This window comes from Etheostoma spectabile, chromosome 15 (genome assembly GCF_008692095.1).
Source record: "Etheostoma spectabile isolate EspeVRDwgs_2016 chromosome 15, UIUC_Espe_1.0, whole genome shotgun sequence".
In the NCBI taxonomy this organism is placed as follows: domain Eukaryota; kingdom Metazoa; phylum Chordata; class Actinopteri; order Perciformes; family Percidae; genus Etheostoma; species Etheostoma spectabile.
The window spans coordinates 8,842,402-8,866,880 of record NC_045747.1 but is presented as its reverse complement, the minus strand read 5'-3'; the positions used below and the strand labels follow the sequence as shown (position 1 = coordinate 8,866,880).

At 41.8% G+C, this 24,479-nt stretch overlaps 2 protein-coding genes across 7 annotated transcripts in view; both read left to right on the top strand.

Annotated features, from left to right (window-relative positions):
* The window catches only part of srl (sarcalumenin), a 14,802-nt gene extending 10,581 nt beyond the window's left edge, over window positions 1–4,221 (top strand). For all 4 annotated transcript variants that reach the window (XM_032537336.1, XM_032537338.1, XM_032537339.1 and 1 more), the window contains 3 exons: window positions 1,559–1,675; window positions 2,642–2,875; window positions 2,991–4,221. In XM_032537336.1, the coding sequence (XP_032393227.1) occupies window positions 1,559–1,675; window positions 2,642–2,875; window positions 2,991–3,802 (1,163 nt within the window). In that variant the 3' untranslated portion in view covers window positions 3,803–4,221. The remainder of the gene's footprint in view (window positions 1–1,558; window positions 1,676–2,641; window positions 2,876–2,990) is intronic.
* Window positions 4,222–4,780: 559 nt separating this feature from the next.
* Window positions 4,781–24,479, top strand: part of LOC116702848 (adenylate cyclase 9) — a 39,882-nt gene continuing 20,183 nt past the window's right edge. For 2 of the 3 annotated variants that reach the window (XM_032537333.1, XM_032537332.1), the window contains exon 1: window positions 9,473–13,043. In XM_032537333.1, the coding sequence (XP_032393224.1) occupies window positions 11,231–13,043 (1,813 nt within the window). In that variant the 5' untranslated portion in view covers window positions 9,473–11,230. Of the gene's footprint in view, window positions 5,270–9,472; window positions 13,044–24,479 lie in introns of those variants that run through there. The other variant, XM_032537334.1, reaches the window with a different exon arrangement.

Sequence of the window (24,479 nt, the reverse complement as noted above, 5' to 3'; positions counted from 1 at the left end):
CCTTCATTTGTCCTCATAAATGTGTGAGTCACTACGATTAATATAAATAATGCACTGCTCTCTGTGGGTCAAATATTTAAAGCATGTTTTACTTTGGGTAACACCCAATGTAAAATTACAGATTGGGGCGTGATCAAAGTGATCCATAGGTGAAAGGTTCAACCCATACAGAGCAGGGCAACCACATTTATTCCCTGTGTGAATCAAGATGGATTTATTCTTTCTTGATTTGCTCATTCAAAATCTCAACCAAAACTCCAACTCTCTAAAAGGGTAGACATGTAAATACATCTCTCAAGTTGTGGCACAAACTTGAGAGATTTGACACCTTATTGTTAAGGCAGGGTGTAAACTGTAAAATATGGAGGGGGTTGCATGTGCAGTTCTGGCTTTAGCAAAAGACACACAGGTTTGAGAGGAGAGGATGGTCAGTGTTTGGCTAGGAGTGAAAGGGTTACAAACTTTGTTCCATATTTTTTAATTATTTTAAAAGCCATTAAAATCAGATGCGGTTATTTTCATTTTCTTTCCTTGTTTCTTTTTTTGATCACATTTTTTTTTGTCCTTTTTGATATTTTTTCTCCTCATCTCCTTTTGAATTCCTTGAGCTTTGGACCAGTAAGCTATAATAGAACTTTCCTGCGCCCTACCAGCCCAACACCATGTTCACTTACAACACACATGGCAGCTTGTTATGAACCATACAGCTTGCTCTGAAAACTTGCTCTGTTGAGTCTGAAGTCAGAGTAATTGCGCTGCTTTGATGTGTCACTGAGATATGGCTGCAGCATTTTGTGAGTGGCAATGCTATCCTGACATGCTTGTTGGTGTCTCTCAGACCTCAAGTATAGTTCATCCCAAAAACCACCCCAGGATCCACTTTGGATAAATTATTGTTTTAGTCAAACTATTCTTTTATGTGGCACAAAAAGGAAATAGAGACTGTTAGCAAACATGGGCTTCTTCTGGCAACATGGCAACAGGTTCAGGTTCAATATTGAACAGTTCAAAGCTCTTGCACATTTTCTTATAAGCCAAAAATAAAAACCCAGCATAACTTGTTATCTCTTCATTTTTTTCAAATACAATTTGGGATGAACTTGAGAGTAGAGCTGGGCAATATATCGATATTATATCGATATTGTAATATAAGACTAGATATCGTCTTAGATTTTGGATATTGTAATATGGCATAAATGTTGTCTTTTCCTGGTTTTAAAGGCTGCGTTACAGTAAAGTGATGTCATTTTTTAATCTTACCAGACTGTTGTATCTGTTCTATTATTTGCCTTTACCCACTTAGTCATTATATCAAAATTACTGATGATTATTTACCAAAAATCTCATTGTGTAAATTTTTTGAAAGCACCACTAGTCAACACAACCATATCGTTGCTGTATCGATATTTAGGTACTTGGTCAAAAATATCGTGATATTTGATTTTCTTCATATTGCCCAGCCCTACTTGAGAGGTTCTTTGTCACCGTTTAGCCATACTTCTGATATTTTAACGACTGTTGTCGCTTCTTGCCCAACTTGTCTCTCCTTGCCCAACAGATGGGGAGATTACCTCCAAGCCCATGGTGCTGTTCCTGGGACCCTGGAGTGTAGGAAAGTCCTCAATGATCAATTACCTCCTAGGCATGCACGACAGCCCCTATCAGCTCTACACAGGTATGGTTTACTCAATTGATAATGTCGAATGTTGTAATACTTTGTACTATAATACAGTAAGGACAAAGTAACCTTAAAAATGGCATCATAGATCTACAGGACCAGTGGAGAGCCAGCTGCCTTATCAAAATTTAATATTATTGAGTGTGTAAGTGCAAGAATGTTAGTGTGGTAATCAAGTGGGCAGAAAGCATCACAGAGGTTTCATGAATTAGATCCATGACATTTTAAGAAGGCTCAACTGTGGTTTCTGGCAATTTAGTACCACTGGTCAATTTATTTAATGCGGCCATAATCAATATTTTACATAAAAATGTATTAAATGGCACGTGAAACAAATGTAACAATGTGAAAGGGATCACTTAAAGTGATGAACAAACTGAGAGTTAGGTCCTGAATCTGCAGCTTCCTTCCTCTCACAGAGCTTTATAGCAAGTTTCAGCTTGTTGTTGAGCGGTCCGGCCCACAACTTTACTGTTTTGGTTCAATGTCACAGCTCTCATAGTGTTGTTTTCATGAAAAGAATCTCTCAAAAAAAACCAGTATGCACTACCTGCCCGTCAACAGCAGACAGACACAGTTGGCTGCTGGTGAACATAGCTAAAGAGCCAGATATTTTCTTCAGGAGTTTGTAGAGGCCAAAAACAGCTAAAAGAGAGTGAATTTTGAACTTACGTTCATTATGTGACCATATATATGACTCCAAATAAATGATGTAGTCCCATAATTGCTGGATGAATATGCAATATTTACCATGAACTTAAAAGGTGATGATACATCAATGTTGTGTCCCCAATGACAACATCACAAATATCAGTTATTGCAGGTTTAACCTTTAAATGTGTAAACACATCTCTCTTAGATCTACTCAAATTTTCTTTCTTTAACCTGTCTCCCAATCTGTTACTCTTCTTGACACTAATCAGTCCAATCTCTCCCTCTTGTTTCACATGAATTTGTCTTCAGGAGCTGAACCTACTACCTCTGAGTTCACTGTAATTATGCATGGAGAGAAGATCCGCTCTGTTGAGGGTATTGTTATGGCAGCAGACAGCTCCCGGTCCTTCTCTCCTTTGGAGAAGTTTGGACAAAACTTCCTTGAAAAGCTAATCGGTATTGAGATGCCCCACAAGCTGCTGGAACGTGTGACTTTTGTGGACACACCAGGAATCATTGAAAACCGGAAGCAGCAGGAGAGAGGTAAAACAGACAGTTTTACCTTCAGTTTGCAAGTTTTTAAATTCCACAATTCAAATTCAAAGCAGCTGGCTGCAACTCAGTATCTAGTGGTTTACTTATTCTCTCTTCTGGACAGGCTATCCCTTCAATGATGTTTGCCAGTGGTTCATTGATCGTGCTGACCTGATCTTTGTGGTGTTTGACCCCACCAAGCTGGACGTTGGCCTTGAGCTGGAGATGCTCTTCCGGCAGTTGAAGGGTCGCGAATCCCAGATCCGTATCATCCTAAACAAGGCTGACAACCTGGCCACCCAGGACTTAATGAGAGTCTATGGAGCACTCTTTTGGAGCTTAGCACCCCTCATCAATGTCACTGAACCCCCCCGTGTCTACGTCAGCTCTTTCTGGCCATATGACTATGCACCTGATACCAGCCGGGAGCTCTTCAAGCGAGAGGAGATCTCCCTCCTGGAAGATCTGAACCAGGTGATTGAAAACCGCATGGAGAACAAAATTGCCTTCATCCGCCAACATGGCATCCGTGTGCGCATCCATGGCCTGCTGGTAGACCGCTACGTCCAGACCTTTAAAGAGAAGATGAGCTTCTTCAGTGACCCTGAACTAGTCTTCAAGGAGATTGTGGACGACCCGGACAAGTTCTATATTTTCAAATCCATCCTAGCCAAGACCAACGTCAGCAAGTTTGACCTGCCCAACCGCGATGCCTACCGTGACTTCTTTGGAGTCAACCCGGTCACCAACTTCAAGCCCCTGACGGCTCAGTGCTCCTACATGGGAGGCTGTCTGTTGGATAAGATTGAGAGGGCAATCACCAATGAGCTGCCCGCCCTTCTGAGCAGCATTAACTCTGGCAAGCAGCCTGGCCTGTCCTCCTGTGAGGCTACTGGCTGTGGTGAAAAGCCAAAGAATCGCTACCGGAAGAACTGAGGAAAACAAAATAACTTGAGTGGGGGAAGTAAGAAGAGAAGGCCAAGCCAACCCTGATTTTGTCAGAATGCCTGTATTGTTGAAGAGACAGAGGTGATTAGTGTTTGTTTTTTTCCTCAGGAGAATATGTGGAGGTGCATTTAGGGACTGTGGGAATGAGGCAGATAGAGGGAGGGAAGGGTCATTGTATGATAAGGCAGCTTAAGGACACAAGTGCTAAAGAAATGAAAACATGCCACTGATCACTATGTTTTGTTAGTGTTTGTCTGGAAACGGGAATGGGGACGTAATGATGTGAAGAAACACAGAAATAAAATTTTAAAAAGGTAAGATCAAATAAAAATTGAAAATCTGAGACTGAAAACAGTCAAAAACCAGCTCCCTTGTATGTGAATAAAATTGGAAAAGTGGAAACGGGAGTTGCAAATTTGTGTTGTAAAATCTTGAGAATTATATTGCAGAAAGTCTATTCCATAAGCTCATAAGCTGATTTTGAAGTTGCCTTTTTGTGGGTGCTATACAAAGCATTTGTGTTTCTCATCCAAACCTTTGCTTTTGACATAAATTAACGTTACATTGCATGTTAGATCATATTTAACAGATGCATGCATTTCCTGCTAACATAAAGTTTAAGTAACTGAAACCTGAACCAACCCTGCTATGCAACAAACACTGCTTTTTTAAAAAAAAAAATTTTAAAATACGCTCATCAGTCCTGGTTGTTGACAACCTGCGAAATGAGCACTGTGATGGAAGCAGAGGTCAGGGTTCAAGGGTCAGAGTCTTCAGAGCGGTATGGGTTCATTCTGCTTCACTTCTTAACTGTTCTTACTGTTTCTGTTTGCGTCTATACATTCTTTGGCATAAGTTCCATACTGTGTTGTAATTTTTTTCTTGAACAATAAGCTTCCTAGCATTTTTAGCTGAATGACCATTAGAAAACACATGAAGGATGTGTTTGGATTATAGCTGTCTTTAGCCATTTCTTCTGCAGGATTGAAAGCTATATTGATTTCTCTGTGTAAACTTTCCAAATGGGCATAGGCCATGTGACACTTCTGCTATACAATTTAACAAACTACCACTACAAAATTGTGATAGGGGAATTCTTGGATAGGCAATTTCCTTGCTTGCAAAAAGCATGCTGGAGGTAAAGGTAAAATGGAGGACTCATGAGTTGACCCCTGACCTCTGTGGAAAGATTGATGACCCTAACCTTCACACAACGGTTTTGCAGTGATACATGTATTCTTATGTTAGCCTACCTCAATGAATTTACCATGAGTATGGCGTGGTGAAATTGCTTTAAATAGTAGTTAAATACACTTATTCAACACCCTATTTCTTGTCTGTGCGCAGTAGCTCCTTGGTTGCTTGCAAGAAGTTAACGTTACTGTGGCTAGCTACGAAGTCCAAGCACTGGAACATAAACTCTCCTAAAACTGCAACATGTCGCTTTTTGTTGCGGTTTTTACGACATACCATTATGTAGTGTGTTAATAAGGGGATCCGGAAGTGCAGGTAGGCGGACTATCTTCCCTCCAGTTTCCAGTCTTAGGCTAAGCTAACCATCTGCTTGGCTCCAGTTTGCTAGGCTACAGCCTGTAACAACATATTCACAGTGATGTACAGACATTAAAGTTGTATCAATCTACCAACATGTTAAACTACAGCTTTAATAACAGAGTCCTACATCAAATGATAGATAATTAGTATTAGCGTTAGCTAGCTAGACTTCCAAAAAGTTAACCCATGAACAAATGCAATTCCCGTTCCCAATGTGTAGCTACTCCCTCACTAGTTAACCCCATTGTGAAGTGTTTTACAACTAAAATCTGTAGTATCATGAAAAAGAAAAAAAAAACTAACAAACGCACACATTTGCTTAATTTTCCCTGTTTATTTGAGTGCTCCACTGGATGTGTTTGGTATGTTTACACTGCAGATCCAGAAGATACCCACTAGAGAGTGCTGTGTAAAAGTGTAAAAAGCTATACAGACTCATCATGGTAACCGTATAGAGAGAGGGATAGCTTGGGCTAATGACGTTGTGTGGTTGTGCTTTTGCTATATTTCTGCATCAGTTATCTTAATTTACCTGTGAATTAGATCTGGAACGTATGTGTGTCCTATTAAAGTAGTTTTTAATTAACTTTTTTTGTTTTGGTATAAAATTTTAATTAATCTTGGCCCAACTATCAAGAATAAAGATTTCTGATCGAATAGGTAGTAAAGGTTTGTGTTTTTTTTTTATAAAATCTTTATTAAGTTTTTAAAGGGTACATACAGTATAAAAGAAGACAGCCATTAAGTAAAGAATAAAGCCCTCCTTTTAGCCCACCCGCAACTTCTCAACAAAACAAAACAACGACAACAACAACAACAACAAAACAATGACAAAAAAACGCTAGACAACAACACAGTAATTAAAAATAACTAAAATAAAATAAAATAGAAGGTTTGCACACTTGAGGCATACTCAACGTAGTCAGTCAAAATGAGGTACTGTAGCAATTGCATGTCATCTAGAAACATACTTCGAGATCTCAGACCATGCTAGACCATAGAGGCTACTCTGAAGAGTCCGTGCACCATCTTCCCCAATATAGTCCAAGAAGGGGTCCCAGATTTTGAAAAAGCGAAAAGGCATGTCTCTGAGCCAGAAGCAAATAGCTTCTAATGGGAGAAGCTCCAACACACTTCAAGTCCATTGTGAAATTGTGGGAACAGAGTCTGAGATCCACAGGAGAAGAATGCATCTCCTTGGATTAAAAAGAAGCACCTCCAGCAGCCTCAATTTGGAGGAGCTAAGACCCATTGCTTTAGGGTTTAACCCCAGAATACAGCCAACAAGAGTTAGAGATAGTTGTTTCTTGAATATAACATCAATTTAGTTACATTTTCTGACCCAGAAGTCATTAATAAAGGGGCATTCGCAATTACAGTGGAAATATGTACCTTCAGACAACTTACATTTGTTCCAATATTTCGAGAGCAGTGGGTTAAACCTATGGCGTTTCACCGGTGTAATTTCGAGCCTGTGTATGACCCTAAATTGCATTTCCCTGGCTTTGTTGGTAAATAAGCAACCTGCAGGGCCTGACCAAACATCGTCCCATACATCATCCAAGATAGCCTCCCGTTTGTGGTTATTTTGATAAAACTATCAATCCTTAATCAGGGAGACTTAAACAAGGAGCTGCAATTAAAATAAAAAATTCCCCTTTATGAATTCATTTTTATTGTATGGAACACATTTAAGTTTTAGGCACACACAAATCAGGCATAGGCTACATCCTTGCATCAACAAATTTATAGATCCTATATAAATTATAATTTAATAATTTATTGATCCCCAGTGGGGAAATTACAATTTGTTAGTAATCGCTACACACAGGTCTGAAATACACACACATGCTCAGGACCTATACATACACAAATGGAGATATGTCAGTGTGAGTGGGCTGACCGCTGGACCAGCACCCTGAGCAGTTAGGGGGGTATGGGGCCTTGCTCAAGAGTACCTGGCAGTGTCCAGGAGGTGAAGTGGCATTAGCTACCGAGCCACACTCCGTACATTGGTCCACACAGGGACTTGAACTGACGACCCTTCGGTTTCCAACCCAACTCCCTACGGACTGAGCTACTGCCACCCAAATACGTATAATAATAAACAAATACCATAATACACACATAGCATACACATGTACAGTGCACAACCACATATACACAGACACATGCACACTTTGAATATTGTATTGTTCAGTGTGAATTATTAATCTTTTTTTAGACTTTTTTAAATACTTTTGTAATGATATTTTGAGCTTTGAAACTTGCCAGTTCTAAGCAAGCAGGTTCTATTAAAATGCTGACTAAGGCACCCATAGTAGGGCTGCAACTAATCTATATTATGGTCTAAATCCACGATGTTCCACTTCCGGGATTGCTCTGGTTCTGCCAGAAATTCCGTCGGATGCTACTCTTTTTCGTGTTTTGAGTTTTCTGTTGCAGGACTAAACCCGCCTTTGAACGTACACGTTTTACCAAAACAGTTTCCTTGCCGAGGCTATCTGTCAGCACCGACCAAGACAATTGTTATTGGTTTAAAGAAATGCCAATAACCCAGAGCAGGTTTTTCTCTCATCCCGGAATGGTGTGTGGACCCGCCAGACCCTCTTTCGCAGCAGGAAGGTCTGGCAATGCGAGACTAGGCTGCAACTAACGATTATTTTAGCTGTTGATTATTTTAGTCGTTGGTCATTGAATATTTTCCTCCCTCATAATGCTATTAGGTATTAGGTAATATAATCCAAGATTCCAACATTTGAGCACCTAAAGCAGTTTAGTGACCTTGTATTTAGGGTAGGCTAGTCTTCTTTAAAAAAAATTAAATTATATTCCATTTCCATTTGCCTCTAATGAGAACTCTTCCCAAGAGCTGGCTTACCAAGGCAGATGTAATACAGGGTATCAAATGTAATAAATATAAAAGAAAGCAGAGTTTATTAAGAATCTTAAGAATTTAAGAATCGTTGAACTGAAGGTAGGGGGTGCTCATTGCGGTCAAAAAAGACGTACCCAACCTTCTCTAAAATACGTGCTCATTACCTTTCAGCCTTTTTCTCTCTACCAAGCGCGTGCACGTACCTCAACAGACAGCAGCGTCAAGTCACCGGTAACCACCAAAACGGAAACACATAAATATATTTTCAAAATAAATTACCTTTAAAAAAAAAATACTTTTGGGGTTGAGTCTCACATTTTAGAGCCTCTAGATGCAAATGTGCCACACAGTGAGGAAAGTAAATACACAGATGTCTGGTAGCAACATACAGTCTGGCTTTTAATTTGGCGTCTGAAATTTGAGTCATTGTAGAGGTGCCATTCTCTAAATTGTAATAATAATACATTTTATTTTAGTTGCCTTACATGGCATTAAAAACAGTAACCACACAGGTTTAAAACAGTGAAGGCTGAATCCTTGACAGCGGCTCGGGTTTGAATCTGACCTAAAAATCCGTAAAAAAGCCCAAAAAACATATTTAAAAATAGTGAAACATGAAAATCAGGAAACATAAATATGTAGGGCCAGAGGGAATCGGACATAGAGGGTGGGTATTACAGTGAGTAGCCCAGTTTGAGCAGGTGAGTTTTGAATGTTGTGATGGTGTCAGACTGTCAAATGTGTGGAAGGCTGGAGGCAGCGAGCACTGCAGCTGAAAGCCCTAGCATCCATGGTGCTGAGGGGTAAAGTGGGGAGGGTCAGAAGTTCAGCTGAGCATGACCGCAGGAAGTGGAAGGACGCAAACTCCTGGAGGAGGTCAGAGAGATAGGTGGGGGTTAGGTTGTGGAGAGCTGCTTGTGCAGCAGGTGGGATAATGTAAGAATGACAATTTTAGGAGAGACAAAACAGGGCGAGGGTTAGTTCTGAAGTTCTGAGATCTGAAGTCTTTCTATAATTGAGAAGACACATATTCCTACTAATACCTAGATGACCATTCCCAAGCCTTCTTTGGTTTGCAATAAATGCTATGCCATTGAAGTAGGTCAACGGTGTAGCGTTTATTAATCTTTTACACGCACATAGAGTTTTTTACTTTGAAAGAAAAAGCGGAAATCACCTCTATTTGGTTTTGGCGTACTTCACACTAACACGCGTATAGGCTACATATTCAACACACGCAAGTACATACACTACTCACTTCTGGACGGCTGTCAGCGCACAGAACATGGTGGCGGCTGCAGCCTCTGCGTTGCCCACCGCGCCTGGATAGCGCACACAGCATTTCATGCAGGTCTCGACGCTGCTGCAGCGAACAGATAATGGTCAGATAACGAGACAATCTCACCTCACTGGACGCTGCACGGAATGGAGCGATGCAGGAGCCCAACGCAATTATATTTGGCTTGGATTTAATTATTTGGAGGTACAAATATAGTCTCTTGTGTACCCCATGCAATTCAATTAAAGTGGCTGGATCAAGGCAGCACTCACCCTTGACCTGTGGGACACTTGGTGTAGGGGGCGTGGAGCACAGATGGAGACCTTTTAATTAGCCCGAGGTCCTCCGGGCTTTCGTCGTCTGCCATTTAGAAGAGGTCCGAGCTGCCGCAGTCGAAGTTTAGGCTACTTCAGAGAAAAGGAGGGACTGGACGATACTTGATGTAGTCTGCTCGAGGCTGCGTTTTCTCAGCAGTCCGGGTGACAGAATATAGCCCATAGGTACCGCCAGGAACCGACATGGTCAGAATATCTGGACAATTTCCATGAATTGGCGATATTTGGTCTCACTGTTGATATAGTAAGCAATGCCAATCCAAGGCTGGATGTTGCATAACCATGGAGGAGCGTGTTTAGACTTACAATAAAACAGTTTTTCTTTTTTTCAATATTTTCCGCGCACCACGTCTCACACATTTGTCTCCTGCATAACCTCCGTGCACACGGTCTTCTGTGGGTTTGGAGACGCAGCGGTGGACTCCCTGAGTAGAAATTCAGGAAAAAACGGGGCTCCGTGCACGGAAATAGTCGCGATTAGGCCCTACAGCAAGGAGCATGTGGGTATAAATAAAAGCGCTGAGCAGTTTTTGCGCTCTCATTGCTATTATATGGAATTAAATTGATCTGCGCCTTAAACTTAAAAGCTGGCCCTTTCTATCAAGACGGCAAACGGCGGATGTCGAGTCAGCAAACACTGCGGATGATTAGTTTTGGATGAAGTTTTGTTCATACCTGTAAACAAAACGTTGTGAAGTTCAGGAGGTATTAGAGGACTATATTCCCAGTGGGAATACAGAGTGGTAAAGCTTAGTGGAGATCGGGAATGGACATGCACTAGTAATGGCAGTACATTGACTGCAGCTGGCTCTTTATGAAAACAACACATTGACTGGATTTGATATTCCACAGTTGACAATTTATGGAGAACCCCTTTAAACATTTGTCTTCACTTCTTTGGTGTTTCTTTTGTAGGTTTTTCCCCCGTGTGCACATTATTTTGTAATTCTCTGAATTAAACCCCCCCCCCTCCACATACTTTTCCAATGAGTGAACCAGTGTGTAGGCAGCTGAGTGGATTTGGACAGGAACAGAGCAAGCAGCGAGTGAACCTTGCCGTCTCAAGTGCGTCAAAACAGACGGGAACGTAGAGGAATGCGGGGATTGACGTCAGGAGGAGCAATAATGAACTATTCAAAATCTTTGGATGGTCTGTTGGTGTTTCTACAGCCACTACACTGCTAACGAAGTGGAATTTCCTCTGAAAAGGTTTTTGTTTCTGCTCTCCTTTTTCACTTTTAAGAGAACAATAATTGCTCTGGTTGTTAACTGCAGCCCTATACTTTGCCTTACTTCTTTATCAATTTTATCTTTTCAAAAACTGTCCCTTCCGCATAGTCTTTGTGTTTTCTGATAGATTAAAAAGCAACATGGCATCCCCCCAACATCAACAACTGCTGCCTCAAAACACAGAAGTGAGCTGTGACCCAAGTGGAGATGGAGGTGTCTCAGTGAGGATTGGCAGTAGTGTCAAACACAAGCATGGAGGCGGGCCGTTGGGTTCAATTGGGGGAGGCTTCATTGGGGGATCCAAGCACTGCAAGTACAGCATTTCTTCCAGCTGCAGCTCTGGAGAGTCTGGAGCTAGGAGGTTGGTGGTCAAGAGCTTTCGCACACAGAAAAAGATGCCTCAGCTTTTTGAAAGATCTGCTGGTCATTTCTGGGACCCAAAGTTTGACTCTTCAATCCTGGAGGAGGCCTGTAGAGAACGGTGTTTCCCTCAGACCCAACGGCGCTTCCGCTATGTGCTCTTTTACCTGGTTGCCTCTGCCCTCCTCTGGGGATTGTACTTTGCTGCCAATCCTTCCCGCTGTGACAGGACTGCCTTTCTCCTTCCCACCGCATCCTTCCTCCTTTTCTGCCTCCTTCTCTTTCTCTTAACTTTTACTAAGCTCTACTCTCGCTGCTACAACCAAGCATCTCTGCTGCTTATCCTTGTAACCTTCACCCTGACCTTGGCCCCCCAGATCCAGACATCAAGCTTTAGGGACCCGGAGACTCCCACATCTGCACTGGATGTAGAAGACTTCAGTGGCATGGGACCCACGTTAAACCTGTCCCATGACAAGCTTCTGGGAGGTAGCACCTGGTCCCCTTGTCTTTCTCCCGTAGGCACCTTCTCTCTCTGTATCGAGGTTCTTCTGTTGCTATACAGCGTTCTCCATGTTCGCCTCTATGCTTCTGTCCTACTCGGGTTTCTCTACTCTGTCTTTTTTGAGAGTTTGGGCTGGCTGCACCTGACGCAGGCAGGGGATATCTGGAGCTTAGCCTCTCAGTCAGAGTGGGATACGTTGTGTTGGCTTGGCCCAGCCAAAGCTCTGCTCCACCTCTGTGCCCACGCCATTGGCATCCACCTATTCATCATGTCTGAGGTGCGATCACGCAGCACCTTCCTTAAAGTGGGACAAGCTATCATGCATGGCAAAGATCTAGAGGTGGAGAAAGCCTTGAAGGAGCGAATGATCCACTCTGTCATGCCCAGAATTGTGGCTGATGACCTGATGAAGCAGGGTGACGAGGAGATAGGTGATAATTCTGTTAAACGATACTCTACCAGCGGTGCAGCAGCTGTCATCTCCAGCCCTAAAAACAATAAATCCAAGAAGACCTCCATCCCTCGTGGCCAGATCATCTTCAGACCATTCAACATGAAACGGATGGAGCCCGTCAGCATCCTCTTTGCAGACATTGTGGGTTTCACAAAAATGTCTGCCAACAAATCTGCTCATGCCCTCGTTGGGCTTCTAAATGACTTATTTGGACGTTTTGATCGACTGTGTGAGCTCACTGGCTGTGAAAAGATCAGTACTCTAGGAGACTGTTACTACTGTGTAGCTGGTTGTCCTGAACCCAGATCAGACCATGCCTATTGCTGCGTGGAGATGGGCCTGGGCATGATTCAGGCTATTGAACAGTTCTGCCAGGAGAAGAGAGAGATGGTCAACATGAGGGTGGGTGTCCATACTGGCACTGTACTGTGTGGTATCCTTGGCATGAAACGCTTCAAGTTTGATGTCTGGTCAAACGATGTCAACCTGGCCAACCTGATGGAGCAGCTTGGAGTGGCTGGGAAGGTCCACCTATCACAGGCCACTGCCAACTTCCTGGATGACCGCTACCAACATGAAGATGGACAAGTCATTGAGAGAATAGGACAGAGTGTGGTGGCTGACCAGCTTAAAGGTAGGTGCTCTGAAAATATGGCGTAAATGAGACAGTGCCAAGTATGTAGTGAGTTGAACACATGTTTTTTTTGTGTTCTTTTTTTTATTAAGCTTGCAGTATGAAAAAGTTACTTCAATTGTTGAATTCCTAACCAGAATAATAAAACTCCAAGGTCAGCAGCAGACAGTTGCTACAGATTGGCTGCAAAAATAAGACTTGTCACTGCAATTATTCCCCCATGAGCCCACAAACCTTTCAAGGCATTGTTAGGTGCGTAAATGAATGTCCTGTAATGCCTCTCTGCCATCCCCAGAGGAAATGTGTCTACTTATGCCAGCATATCTGCAGTTCACCCTCCGGGTGGATGTGAAAGGTGGCAAGGGGAGCATTTGCATCGGTCAAGGTTGACACTGGGTTTTAGCATTGGGTCATTGGCACAGATGGGCTGGCAAGGGTTTAAGTCTGTTACGTGCCCTCTGTGGTATTGGTATTACCTGACTGTGTCATAGCCAGATGCCATCTTCTTTCCCATCCTCCCCTCCACCCTGTCTCTGCCCACACTTTGTACTATTTTTCAATTACATTATCTTCCAGATGTCCTCAATGTGTCCCGTTCTCTTAGCCTTACTCTGAACCCCAGGGATTGCTTTACAAGTTAATGCGACTGTTTCCTTCTCTAATAGAAATTAGCCTGCAGCTTTATATTAACCCCTCTATCTTGTCCTCTTTTTCTTCCCTCTAAACTGCTTGACTGCAGCTTTCATTTGATACGCAAATCACCCTAGTATGACTAAATGTTGGCTTAATATCTCTTATCATTCAAGGCTCGCTGATCCATTATCAGCCAGTGTAAGATAAGTGACAGTGTCTGATTTAAGGTAGTGCACATGGTGGCTGCCCTTTTGAATTAGCATTTCAGGTTTCTTTTTGTTTCAATAGTTGGTGATTGTGCTTCTTTGGAGGCTGCCCCTCTGATTTTGTATGGATAATTTTTAGGCATGGACTGAACTGGAAATTCATACAAATTTTCAATTCAGGTGTGCACATAAGCAGTTTGTGTGCACAACCTATCAAAAAATGTTATACCTGCGGGACAGCACAGTTTTCCATTATTTTGGCCTGGAAATCAGTGTTGTGGCCTGTCAAGGAACAAGATGGAACAAAAGCACCTCTAGTTCACCAGCCTGCAGGAGTGATTTATGGGCCTGCATTTTCCCTTCATTGGTTAGGATTAATGAGTGGCTACCATTCTTGCTCTTGTCATTTATTTTTTATATCGTGAGGATAAATGTGTTACACAGCGTTTTCACCTCACCTCTCCTTCTCTGTCTCCTTGACCTCTATCCTGCCTCCATCATGTATTGAGATTCCTTTTAAGATTTATCTTCTCCCTTTAAAACTGCTGTACCAGTGAGAGCACTGGCTGTCAGAAGAGAATTGTGTTCCAGTGCTGTTAAATTCCTTCCGCCGTCTGGCTCAGTTTGTGTTAATCACTTGTGTATATAGCAGCCAGGCATGGATCCTTGCTGGAGCTGGTCCCTGTTGCTCGAATCAGAAGTAAATTGCTCTGACCCAGGCACTAATTGCTGTGCAGCTGTCTTCTTCATATTCTTAATGTCCTATTTGAGTCAGTGTGATGTTTCACTTTTTTCTTTCACAAATAGTTTTCTGTGTACGAGTGTTTTTCCAGCTCCACTATAACTACATGTTGAGGCTTTAGCGTCAAGTTCTTTGTCTCAATCTGTAGGTGCACTGCACATGTTTATACTTTCTTATTTATAGCTACCCACTGTAATTATACGCTTTTTGTAGCTCATTGTAGCAGAGGTTCACATGGGGTACAGCCACGTGTGGTCAGTTGAATGTTGTGTCCTGTTGGCTCTTCAGCCCTGGTTTTAACAAATGGTGATGTTTGCCTCGGTTTACATCCCACTGGTTGATAGCTTGGTGTTCGAGGTTATCTAAAACATAGTTGGACACCATTGTAGATAGTTTTGAGGCCCTATGTAATGATTAATTGCATTACCATTTAATCTGAAGTAATAATTTTTCTGATTAATGTATTCATTGTTTTGTAGAAGCAGTGCAGCAGTTTCCCATAGCCAATGCTGATGTCTTCAGAGGAGGGCAGATAAAAACAGCAAAGCCTCACCTTTGAGAAGCCCAATGAATGTTGGCATTTTTGCTTGATAGATAATTTTAAAGAAACTTGTTGATTAATTGTCTGATGTTGATTATCTCAGCACTAGTTAGCATTCAGAATAGCAAAGTATCACCAACTTATTTTTCAATTTTTATCGATCTGCTGATAGTTTTCTAAACTGATTAATTGATTATAAAATGTCAGAAAATACTGAAAAACAGTTTGATCAAGCCCAGGGTGATGTCTTCCAAACATTGAGTTTTGTACAACTAACAGTCCAAAGCCCAAAGATGTTCAGTTAACAAGCATACAAGGATGAGCAACAAAGCCATATACTGGAGATGCTCGAACTGGCAACCTTTTTAGGTAGTTTTGCTTGAGAATTATGAATTGATTTTCAGAATAGTTACAGATTGATTTGTCTGCCAGTTGCTTATCAATTAATTTTTGCTCTTTCTGACATTTTACTGAGATTAAATCATTAATCAAGCACAGCTTGTTTGATGGATAAACTTGAGATGATGTGAACAGTGAACCGCTGTAGACAGCTCTTGTGTCTGTATTTCTCTATATGGGGTTGGACGTGAGGCCGGACGTTGTTGTGCGTTTTTCCTTTTCCGAAATGGGAGCTATATTTGGCTCTTTTTCCCTGGAAAGTACCTGTTCATGTCTTTCCTTTTGTGCTTAATGCAGAGTGATGGCACCTGCAGAATATTATCCAGAGACAGCCAGAGATGGTTCTTCCCTCTTTCAAGCAGTCTTTGTTTCCAGGGGGAAATTAAATTGTTTGTTGTGGAACTAGAATAATAAGATTGGCGAAAATAATAATAATAATGATTAGTTATTAGAGTCATTATTACCAGTTCTTGCCTTAATCTGTAACAGACCAATTAACAACAGGTGCTTCAAGTATCTTTGACTACAACCCCCAGACTGCTTCAGTGGCTTAGTGGCTAACATTAATTAGGCTATAATTGATATTTTTATCAAATGACAATGTATAAACTTAAGAAGAGGAAAAGCTTGTAGTGATAAACTTGCCAAGAAGAATCTGCAGCTCCCCTCAGCTTTACGCAGCTTTACAATGAGTTTCAGCTCATTGTTTATCTGTTCGGCTGCAACTTAACTGTCTTCGCTCACTCTCACCGCTTTCATGATGTTTTTGGCCTCAGCAGGAAGCTGTTTTCAGTGACAAAAGCTCCGAAAAAAAAACTGCTAATCACCAAACAACAGACAGACAGTCGAAAATGCTGGATGTGTTAATGAGCAACTGCTTACTAATAAGTTTGCCATATCAACTGTGTTCCCTTTTCGTTTCTGCTGAACCCAAGTGGACCAAAGAAATTAGTAAATGCAGGAATAAAAGACCTGTCCTGCTTTTGAGAGCCTTCCTGTTTTAGATGTATATTCCCTCCTCTCTTCTACTGTGACTCTTCAAGGCTGTTGCTGTAAATCTGTTTAGATGAGTGAAAAAAACATAAGAAATGGGGCGTCCTCTAGCTAACCCAGTAAGAGGGTTTGCCCCATGTTGGCTAAGTCCTGCAGCGGCCTGGGTTTGAATCTGACCAGTGGGCCTTTGCTGCGTGTCATTCCCCAACTCTCTCCCCCTTTCATGTCTATCCACTGTCACTAAAAAGAAATGGAAAAGCCCCAAAAAATAATCTAAAAAAAACCCCATGAGAAATAACCTAAATGAACACTATTTGCTCCACTTTGATGATCTAAAAAACATTTTCATTATTTTTAGCTTCTGACTGCTCTTTCGTATAATTGCACAGCATTTTCCACTTATTATCAGAGATGGGAAGTACAACTACTTCATTACTGTGCTCAAGTAGATTTTTTAGATATTTTTACTTTACCATTTATTTTTTGTGGCGACTTTTTACTTCTACTCCTTACATTTTAACACAAATAGCGGCACTTTCTACTCCTTACATTTTACAAAATTGGCTTGTTACTTTAGTTTTGTACAAGAGGTCGTCATGTCGGAGAATAGAGCGGACACGCGCCTCACACCGCGAGCAGGTGAGCGCGCCACACGGAGAAAAAAGTGAGAGAAAAGAAAAAATGACTAGCTGTCCGGAGGATAATCAGTTCTGATTATGATGTGTTCTTCACCTGTTAGCTTTGCACGTTGATCTTAATGAAGCATCAACAGTTTCACCAGCTTTATTCGCATGTTTTTTTGTTTTTTTTTAAAATAGAAACTGGATCTGTAAATTCTCACAGAATCCCAACTGAATTCATATCTTGCTATAGAGTCAGAATCTTATTAACCTGGAGTTTCTGTCATAATAATTATATATGTTATGTTTTAGGCCTATTGGCAGACATCCATTTAAAATGTAGTCAAAGACCTTGTTCTCCATGTCCACTGAAGTTCCTCAGCGTGCTCTCTAGTAACGTGTGTGGTCCAGGTAGCTTTGCATACAAAATTGTTGTCATTTGCAAGGCTACTTTTATTTTTATACTTTAAGTAAATTTCCAAGCCTGTACTTTGTTACTTTTACTTGAATAAATAAGTTTGATCAGTACTTCCACTTTTACCAGAGTACTTTTAAACACAAGTATCTGTACTTCTACTTAAGTACGGAAAGTGAGTACTTTTGCCATCTCTGCTTAGTATGTACTGGGTTCTGGGAGCCACCTCAAGGTAAGGCATGTTCTCAGATTCCATTTGAAATTGTAAGCATGACCGTTTCTTACTTAGCTGCTGAGCAAAGTCCTGGGCTGCTGTGTACAGCATATCCCTTCCCGACCGGCTCCCTCCTCTGTTTTCCCTGTGAGAGATTTCTAATAAAGCAAGACTAGGTAATCTCCTAGGCTAAAGTTGTTAATACTAGTAGTCCTTCATCATCACCTCTTCCCACACTGGCCTGGTGTTACCCCGAAAACACCAGCTGCCTGCAAGCCAGCTGTTTATATTACAGCAAATGATATTGATTGTCTATAATAAGTCTGTCATGGCTGTGTTTATTTATGATGAGGCAACAAGAGAGGTTTTCATGTCATGTGGATATCAAAGAGAATCAACCAAAGCCACGGGTTTTGGCTCTAAAATGGAAGATCATTTGTACTTGGTCCACAATATTGATTTGTCCCCATTCGTTGTCTACCTTTAAGTCTTCAGAGTGATAATTGATTAGCTACTTAATGATTGATTTGATCACAGAGAAGAATTTAGCTACAAATGTTCTTTGTGATGACTATTCTGTGTCCCTTCCCTTTCATATTGGCACTGGCCCAATCACTTATGATCTGCAGCAGGTAGTGGTTATTGGAAGAGCCATTCGTGTTTTTGTGAGACTTGCATGCACACACACAACTTCATAATCATCCTCCCTTCCCCTACCCCCTTTCCTTAGGGATGTACTGTCAGTCAGCAAAGTGTACAGTATTTGCTTGAGGCTCAGTGGAGAATTAATTATAATGGGTGCTACTGGTGACTTGAAACGATAAATGAGTCTGGTTTTGAGGTTACACTTTAATACGCAGTAATGGACAAATGAAGGCGAGAGAGAATGCGACAGGGAAAGTAACTGCCCTTAACTGGTCCAGTTCTGCCGCCTGAGACTCTGTTTTGGGCCAATGCGTGGTGGCACTAAAGAGCAGAACTGCAGCCGTGTTGCCTAACCACCACTACCATTAAGCCTCCATGTAACTAGACCTCAGAATTAAGCACTAGTGTGAATCACAAGCAGTGAAAGAGAGGCTTTACCCATCCAAGGCTCTGTATTTCACACCTAAAAGGGTGTATATGTGTGCGTGTCCATGTGCGTGTGTGTGCGCACATGTGTATGTGCTGTCCGTCTACACACTGTTGTACTTGACAAACGGTTTGGCTTTTTTCACCACAATACACAGCTGTTTTCTCCCCCTGCCACAAATGAAATACCTGACATAATTTCTGTCCAATTTGAGTCCAAATCAGTATGCACACACAGCATTCACCCTGCTGTAGAAAGACAGGGGGTTAATAGTGGAGTGGCTTACTACAAGGATGGGGTAAAGGAGGGGCAGACATCAAACTAGAGTATGGTTAGGTTGTGGTGGCAGCTGTTAGGATGGTTTATAAAACCAGTGGTAAGTAGATCCCGGGATTGCTATTACATATCATACTGCGTTCTGTAGGTGCCCTTCCATCGGAAGTCTTGGAGGCAAACGTGGCTCTTCAGAGGCTGCCAGGGGGAACAAACTGCCAGGGGACTCTAAGCTGCTATATTGAATTGCAGGGGCCGAGCCCAGCCTAGAACACCTTGGCTCTGCGTGGCAGATTACAGCCAAGAGCGTAATGACACAATACATCACACTGCAGTGTACAGTTTTGCCCTGTACTGCGTATTATGGTTCACACAGCATGGCATTGACTAGCCTGCAGCAACGTAGTCTGATCATTTCTCATTGTTGGCTTTTTTATATTAAGCAAGTCTGCAGAGTTTCAGGATCCCTTGTCATGCTCTGGAAACATGGGGCCGTTGTGGCAAGGTTATTGAAGGTCTACGATGTAGTGATTAGCTGGATTTTACAACTGGCCATCATTTAGGTTATCTGCTGTGTCAGACTGTTACTCAGCAGGATCGGGCTACCTGTGCTCGTTCAGGAGGACTGCGCAGCACAGGTATTGCTGGCTGTTTCGACCCGGCAAGCAATAGGGGGTGTAATGAGTTTCTGGATCAAGAGCAGAAAAGCAGATAACATATTTTTTCAATAGGCTGCAAATAATCTCACCTCTGTGGCCTGTTGAGCTTTCTGTTGAACTGATTATGTTGGAAATTTTCCTGTGAACATCTGCAAATCCTGTTGTGCTCCTCATGCAGAGGGCGCAGACAGAGAGGTCTATTTCTGTCTATATTAAATATCTTGGTATAGTTTGTAATGTGTAGATATGTAGAGAATAGAGATATTTTAAAAGAAAAAAAACATGTTCTTGTTGGAATAAATAAACATACACAAGTATTTAGTATATATTGTATTGGATCAATCATCTTGGATGAAAAATGAAAGGATGCTTGCATGTGCCTCTCACAGTTGTTTGTTTGTTTTCCTCACTCTTGTTTTCAAGCTGAACAGCCAATCAGATGAATTGGCTATATGGCCGACAGCCGGCGAAACCGGTTGCATCGGACGAAATAAGGCAGACACGTGGCGACGGTGCGGGACACACCGCACAAACTACGGTCGCCTTAGTTTGTCAGGGCCTTTAATCCTGACAAGTGTAAGGAGACAGTGCAGACCTCTTAGTCCCCCTATAGGGGACAGCTGTCCTATTGGCTAAGTTGTGAAGTGTCCTGTCTCTATCTGCTGTGCCAGAGATGACCCTGGGCGAGGTTGATGAGAGAGCCTGATATCAGCGCCACCCATGTCGGTCTGATAAGGAGCAACACATGCGAAAAGGTGACACGGCTGATCCTGTTGAACAATCACTGAGGCATGTAGCGTGTGGAGTACAACATGCTACACAATGTGTTGTCTAGCACACGCTGTTTTACTTTGCTCAGGGACTTCTTGCCTTTTTAATTTAGTTAAGTTCAGCGCGCAAATCAATTTAAATGGCGGTGCGGACAAAGTTTAAAGATCAGGTGACTTCTTAGTCGATTGAAATCTTCTTAATTTCTTGATTTTTTTTAATTTTTTTTATTTGACAAAGAAAGAAAATTCTACATTTTTACTGAATTATCGTCTGACCATAATGAAACATTTTCTATTTTGTAAATATATCAAGCTGATATATCATTGTGTCATCATTTAGTTTTGTAGTTCTAAGTGTTAGAAAAGAGGCTTACCCAAAACCTGTCAAAGCCTTTACACTCTTTTAACACAAATAATTTATCCCCCCAGGGCATCTGGTATGGTAAAAATGGGAGGGTAATGTACTTTGACTCCATGTTTTCAGCTGCTGTAGTATTTTCATATACAATATTACCGGGCTTCTGAATAGGAGGGGCTTGTTGACTCTTTTCATAACCTTAGGGAACAAATCAAATCTTATTTACAGTGTCAGTGATATCATGCCATTGTGATACGCTTTAGTATATTGTGGCTTCAACGCAGCCAGTTTGTAAAATAATCTTCTTGCTGCTCTCTCTCCTCCATTGCACATAGCAATGTTATCATACACCGTCAGAGCTGCTTGTATATCTTCATGCAAACATAACTTACCCTCCTGCAACCAGAGAAAAAAATGAAAACCAAATACAAAAGCAGACAAGAGCAAAGGGTGTGCAAGAAAGGCTGTATAAAGAGAGAAAAGGAATAGATATACAGAATGAGACATAAAGATGGATAGAGTTGCCCCTGAAAGGTCCATCCTTTTTAGGGCTTTTGTGTGGCTCCATCTGCCTTGCAGTCGTAACCCAAGGGAAAAGGAGGTTTGCCATCTGCAGCCACACACACATATACACACACACACACACACACACACACACACACACACACACACACACACACACACACCAGCTCTGCACCCTGGGCCTGCCAAGGCTAATTGCCATGGCAACAAGCTATTGAAAGGGGTGTGGGTCAGCTGGTAACTGGAAGCTCTTTTTAGATGGAAGGACTTCCTTGATTGGAGAAAGGGGCCAAATTGGACTTTATTCAGCTGAAGCTCTGGCTTTTATGTTAAGGTAAAAACCATGCGAAGACCTGTTTTTGTGCAAGCCCAGCAATAATAAGCCGAACATGTGCAGCCTCTCTTTGCCGCTGGAGCTTTAAAGGACACCTACACACACAAAAACAATGTGACTCTCCAAGATACATGTGTTAACCTTGAACAAGTGTAAGAGATTTATGTGAAGCTATCTCTGTTTGTCCTTTTCCTGATGTTGCTATCTCGCTGTATTTTTGACACTTGAGTTCTACTTGTGCAGTGTGAGTCCCGCTGTGCATGGGGCTAAGCGTGCTCTCGTTGCAGCCGTGCAGATAGTCAGGTGATAAATTGCTATTGTGAGTCATTAATGTATCCTAAGTTTTTTTCTTTTGTGATCAAGTGTACAGAAAATGCCAGCACTCTTTCTAACAGATACACTCTAGCCTTTACTGATATTGACAGAAATAACTCAGTCTTAAAGTGGACCCCACCTCCCCCCCACCCTCCTACACACACACACACACACACACAACACACACACCCACACACACACCAACACACACACACACCACACACACAGACTCACTTTCAAAACCCACACATCAGCCGCACCCTCCATGTGAGTGGGCTGTAGTGACTCGTTAGTGGGCACAGCGGGAGTGTTGTGTGTGTGTGTTGGGTTTTCTGTGTGTGTGTGTGTGTGTGTGTGTGTGTGTGTGTGTGTGTGTGTGTGTGTGTGTGTGTGATAAATTGCTGTGTGAATTATGAATGAGGGAAGTGGATGGGGGAGCCAGTCTACACTGAAGCCTGCTACTGTACTCAGCCTGCACAGATTAACAGTGCATGTTTGTATAGTATTTAATTATTAGCAGTGCAGTGTCTCAGGCTAGCTTTAAGAATGAGCTCTGTTTTAAAATGCTTGTCTCTCACACCTGCTACCTGTGTTTCTTTAGTTTTTATATGGTATTGGTAGATACATTAAATTAAGTAATTTGCTTTGGCTCATTCTGGCCCTTCTTTTCTTCCTCTGCACCCTGCCTTCGCTCTGCTTCTATTCACTCAAGTATATACAGTACAGAAAATATAATAATCTATAGCTAATAACCTTTAATCTTTTGCACCATCACTGCACCTTGCCCCTTATTATTTGAAATGATATAGTGTTTTGATTTGAGGAAATGTGTGTTAGTGTGTATTAACCAATTAATTAGCCAATTAACATAAACTTGGATGACAGTTGTTTTAAATGATTAATTATAAAAATCTGGGGTGACTGAATTAAACATACAATTTGTTGGTTACATTTGCGGTTTTGCTAGCATTTCTCTGTCGTACCATGACATGTAAAAGCAAGTAGTCTTTTGGGGTTTTGCTTATTAGTGAGAGGATCCATTAAGTTAGTGTTTAAAGAATTGGGACCAAGACACTGTTCCGATTGGGACATTTTGAAGTGGTGACACTATTTCCAAATTAACTTCAAAACACATTTCATTATCTGTCATTTATCTATTGGAATTCCATGTTACTTATCGGCTAACATACTTCAATACCAATATATCTGCCACAAGATAATATCAGCCAGGCTTTAGTGTATAGCAGGTGTGGCTGGTTCCTCTCTCCTGTGACCTGAGCTCCCTGCCTCAGGCTCAGCTCCCCCCGTTGGCTTCATTGGGAGACATCCCTTCTGTGTCCCCTCCAGCTGTCAGCTGCTCCCCCATCCCCGTACTAAATAGCCCCAGGAATCCCCCATGCTGTCAATCCTAAAGGCCAAGTGTGTGTGTGTGTGTGTGTGTGTGTGTGTGTGTGTGTGTGTGTGTGTGTGGGTGTGTGTGTGGGTGTGTGTGTGGTTTGTGTGCGCACTGTCCGCCCGACAGAGGTCATCTCCTATTCTTTTATCATATTTTATCTGTCTCTCTTTGTGTCATTTGTCCTTTCTGTTTCCCTGTTCCCTGTTTTTTTCCATTTTTCTACTCTTCATCTTGCTGCAGTCTCATTCTGATGAGTCAGCGTGCTGGCTTCACTGTTTTGCAAATGACACCTTCATCAACAAACACTACAGCAATGCTTATCCTAGAAGGCTGCATATCAAATTGTTTCCACCTGTCCTTTCTTTTTTTGTCCGTGAGATTTATTAAACCTGTCAATTTCCCTGTCCGGCAGAAAGTGATTCATGTGTTTCTGTGGTGGAAGCTGAGCCTGGAGTTAGCAAACTCATATAATCCTGCTATATCTTTGGCTTCGAGAGTCCTCAAGGAGTAGTGCAATGCTCAGTAGAAGATCCGGCACATTTTCTTCATCAACCCCCAGTGAAGCTGCCATTACTCAAAATGTTGAGTAAGCAAAGTCTGTGGTATTAGAGGAGAAGACGATGAGAGGTGGAGCATTAAGAGGGAGGGAGATGTTTGTGTGTGTTGTCTGCTTGCTTTGATCCTTTACCCATGGCGACAAAGTCAGCCACTTGTTAATCGATGCTGCGGGTCAATAGCATCTCAGGTTGAGACATTTCAACATCTTTACAATATTGAATTTTAGTTTGAAGCAAGACTGTCAGAAGAAAATATGTATTTTTGTTTTGTTTCAACTCCTGGCCAGAAATAAAATAGTATTGTTTCTTTTTTATGGTAATTAACTCTTTTTTGTTAAATGAAGTCAAAAGTCTGAAAAAGGTTTAGGGCTGAACAAAGTTAAGGTTTAAACCATTATGGAGAAGAACAACATTAGT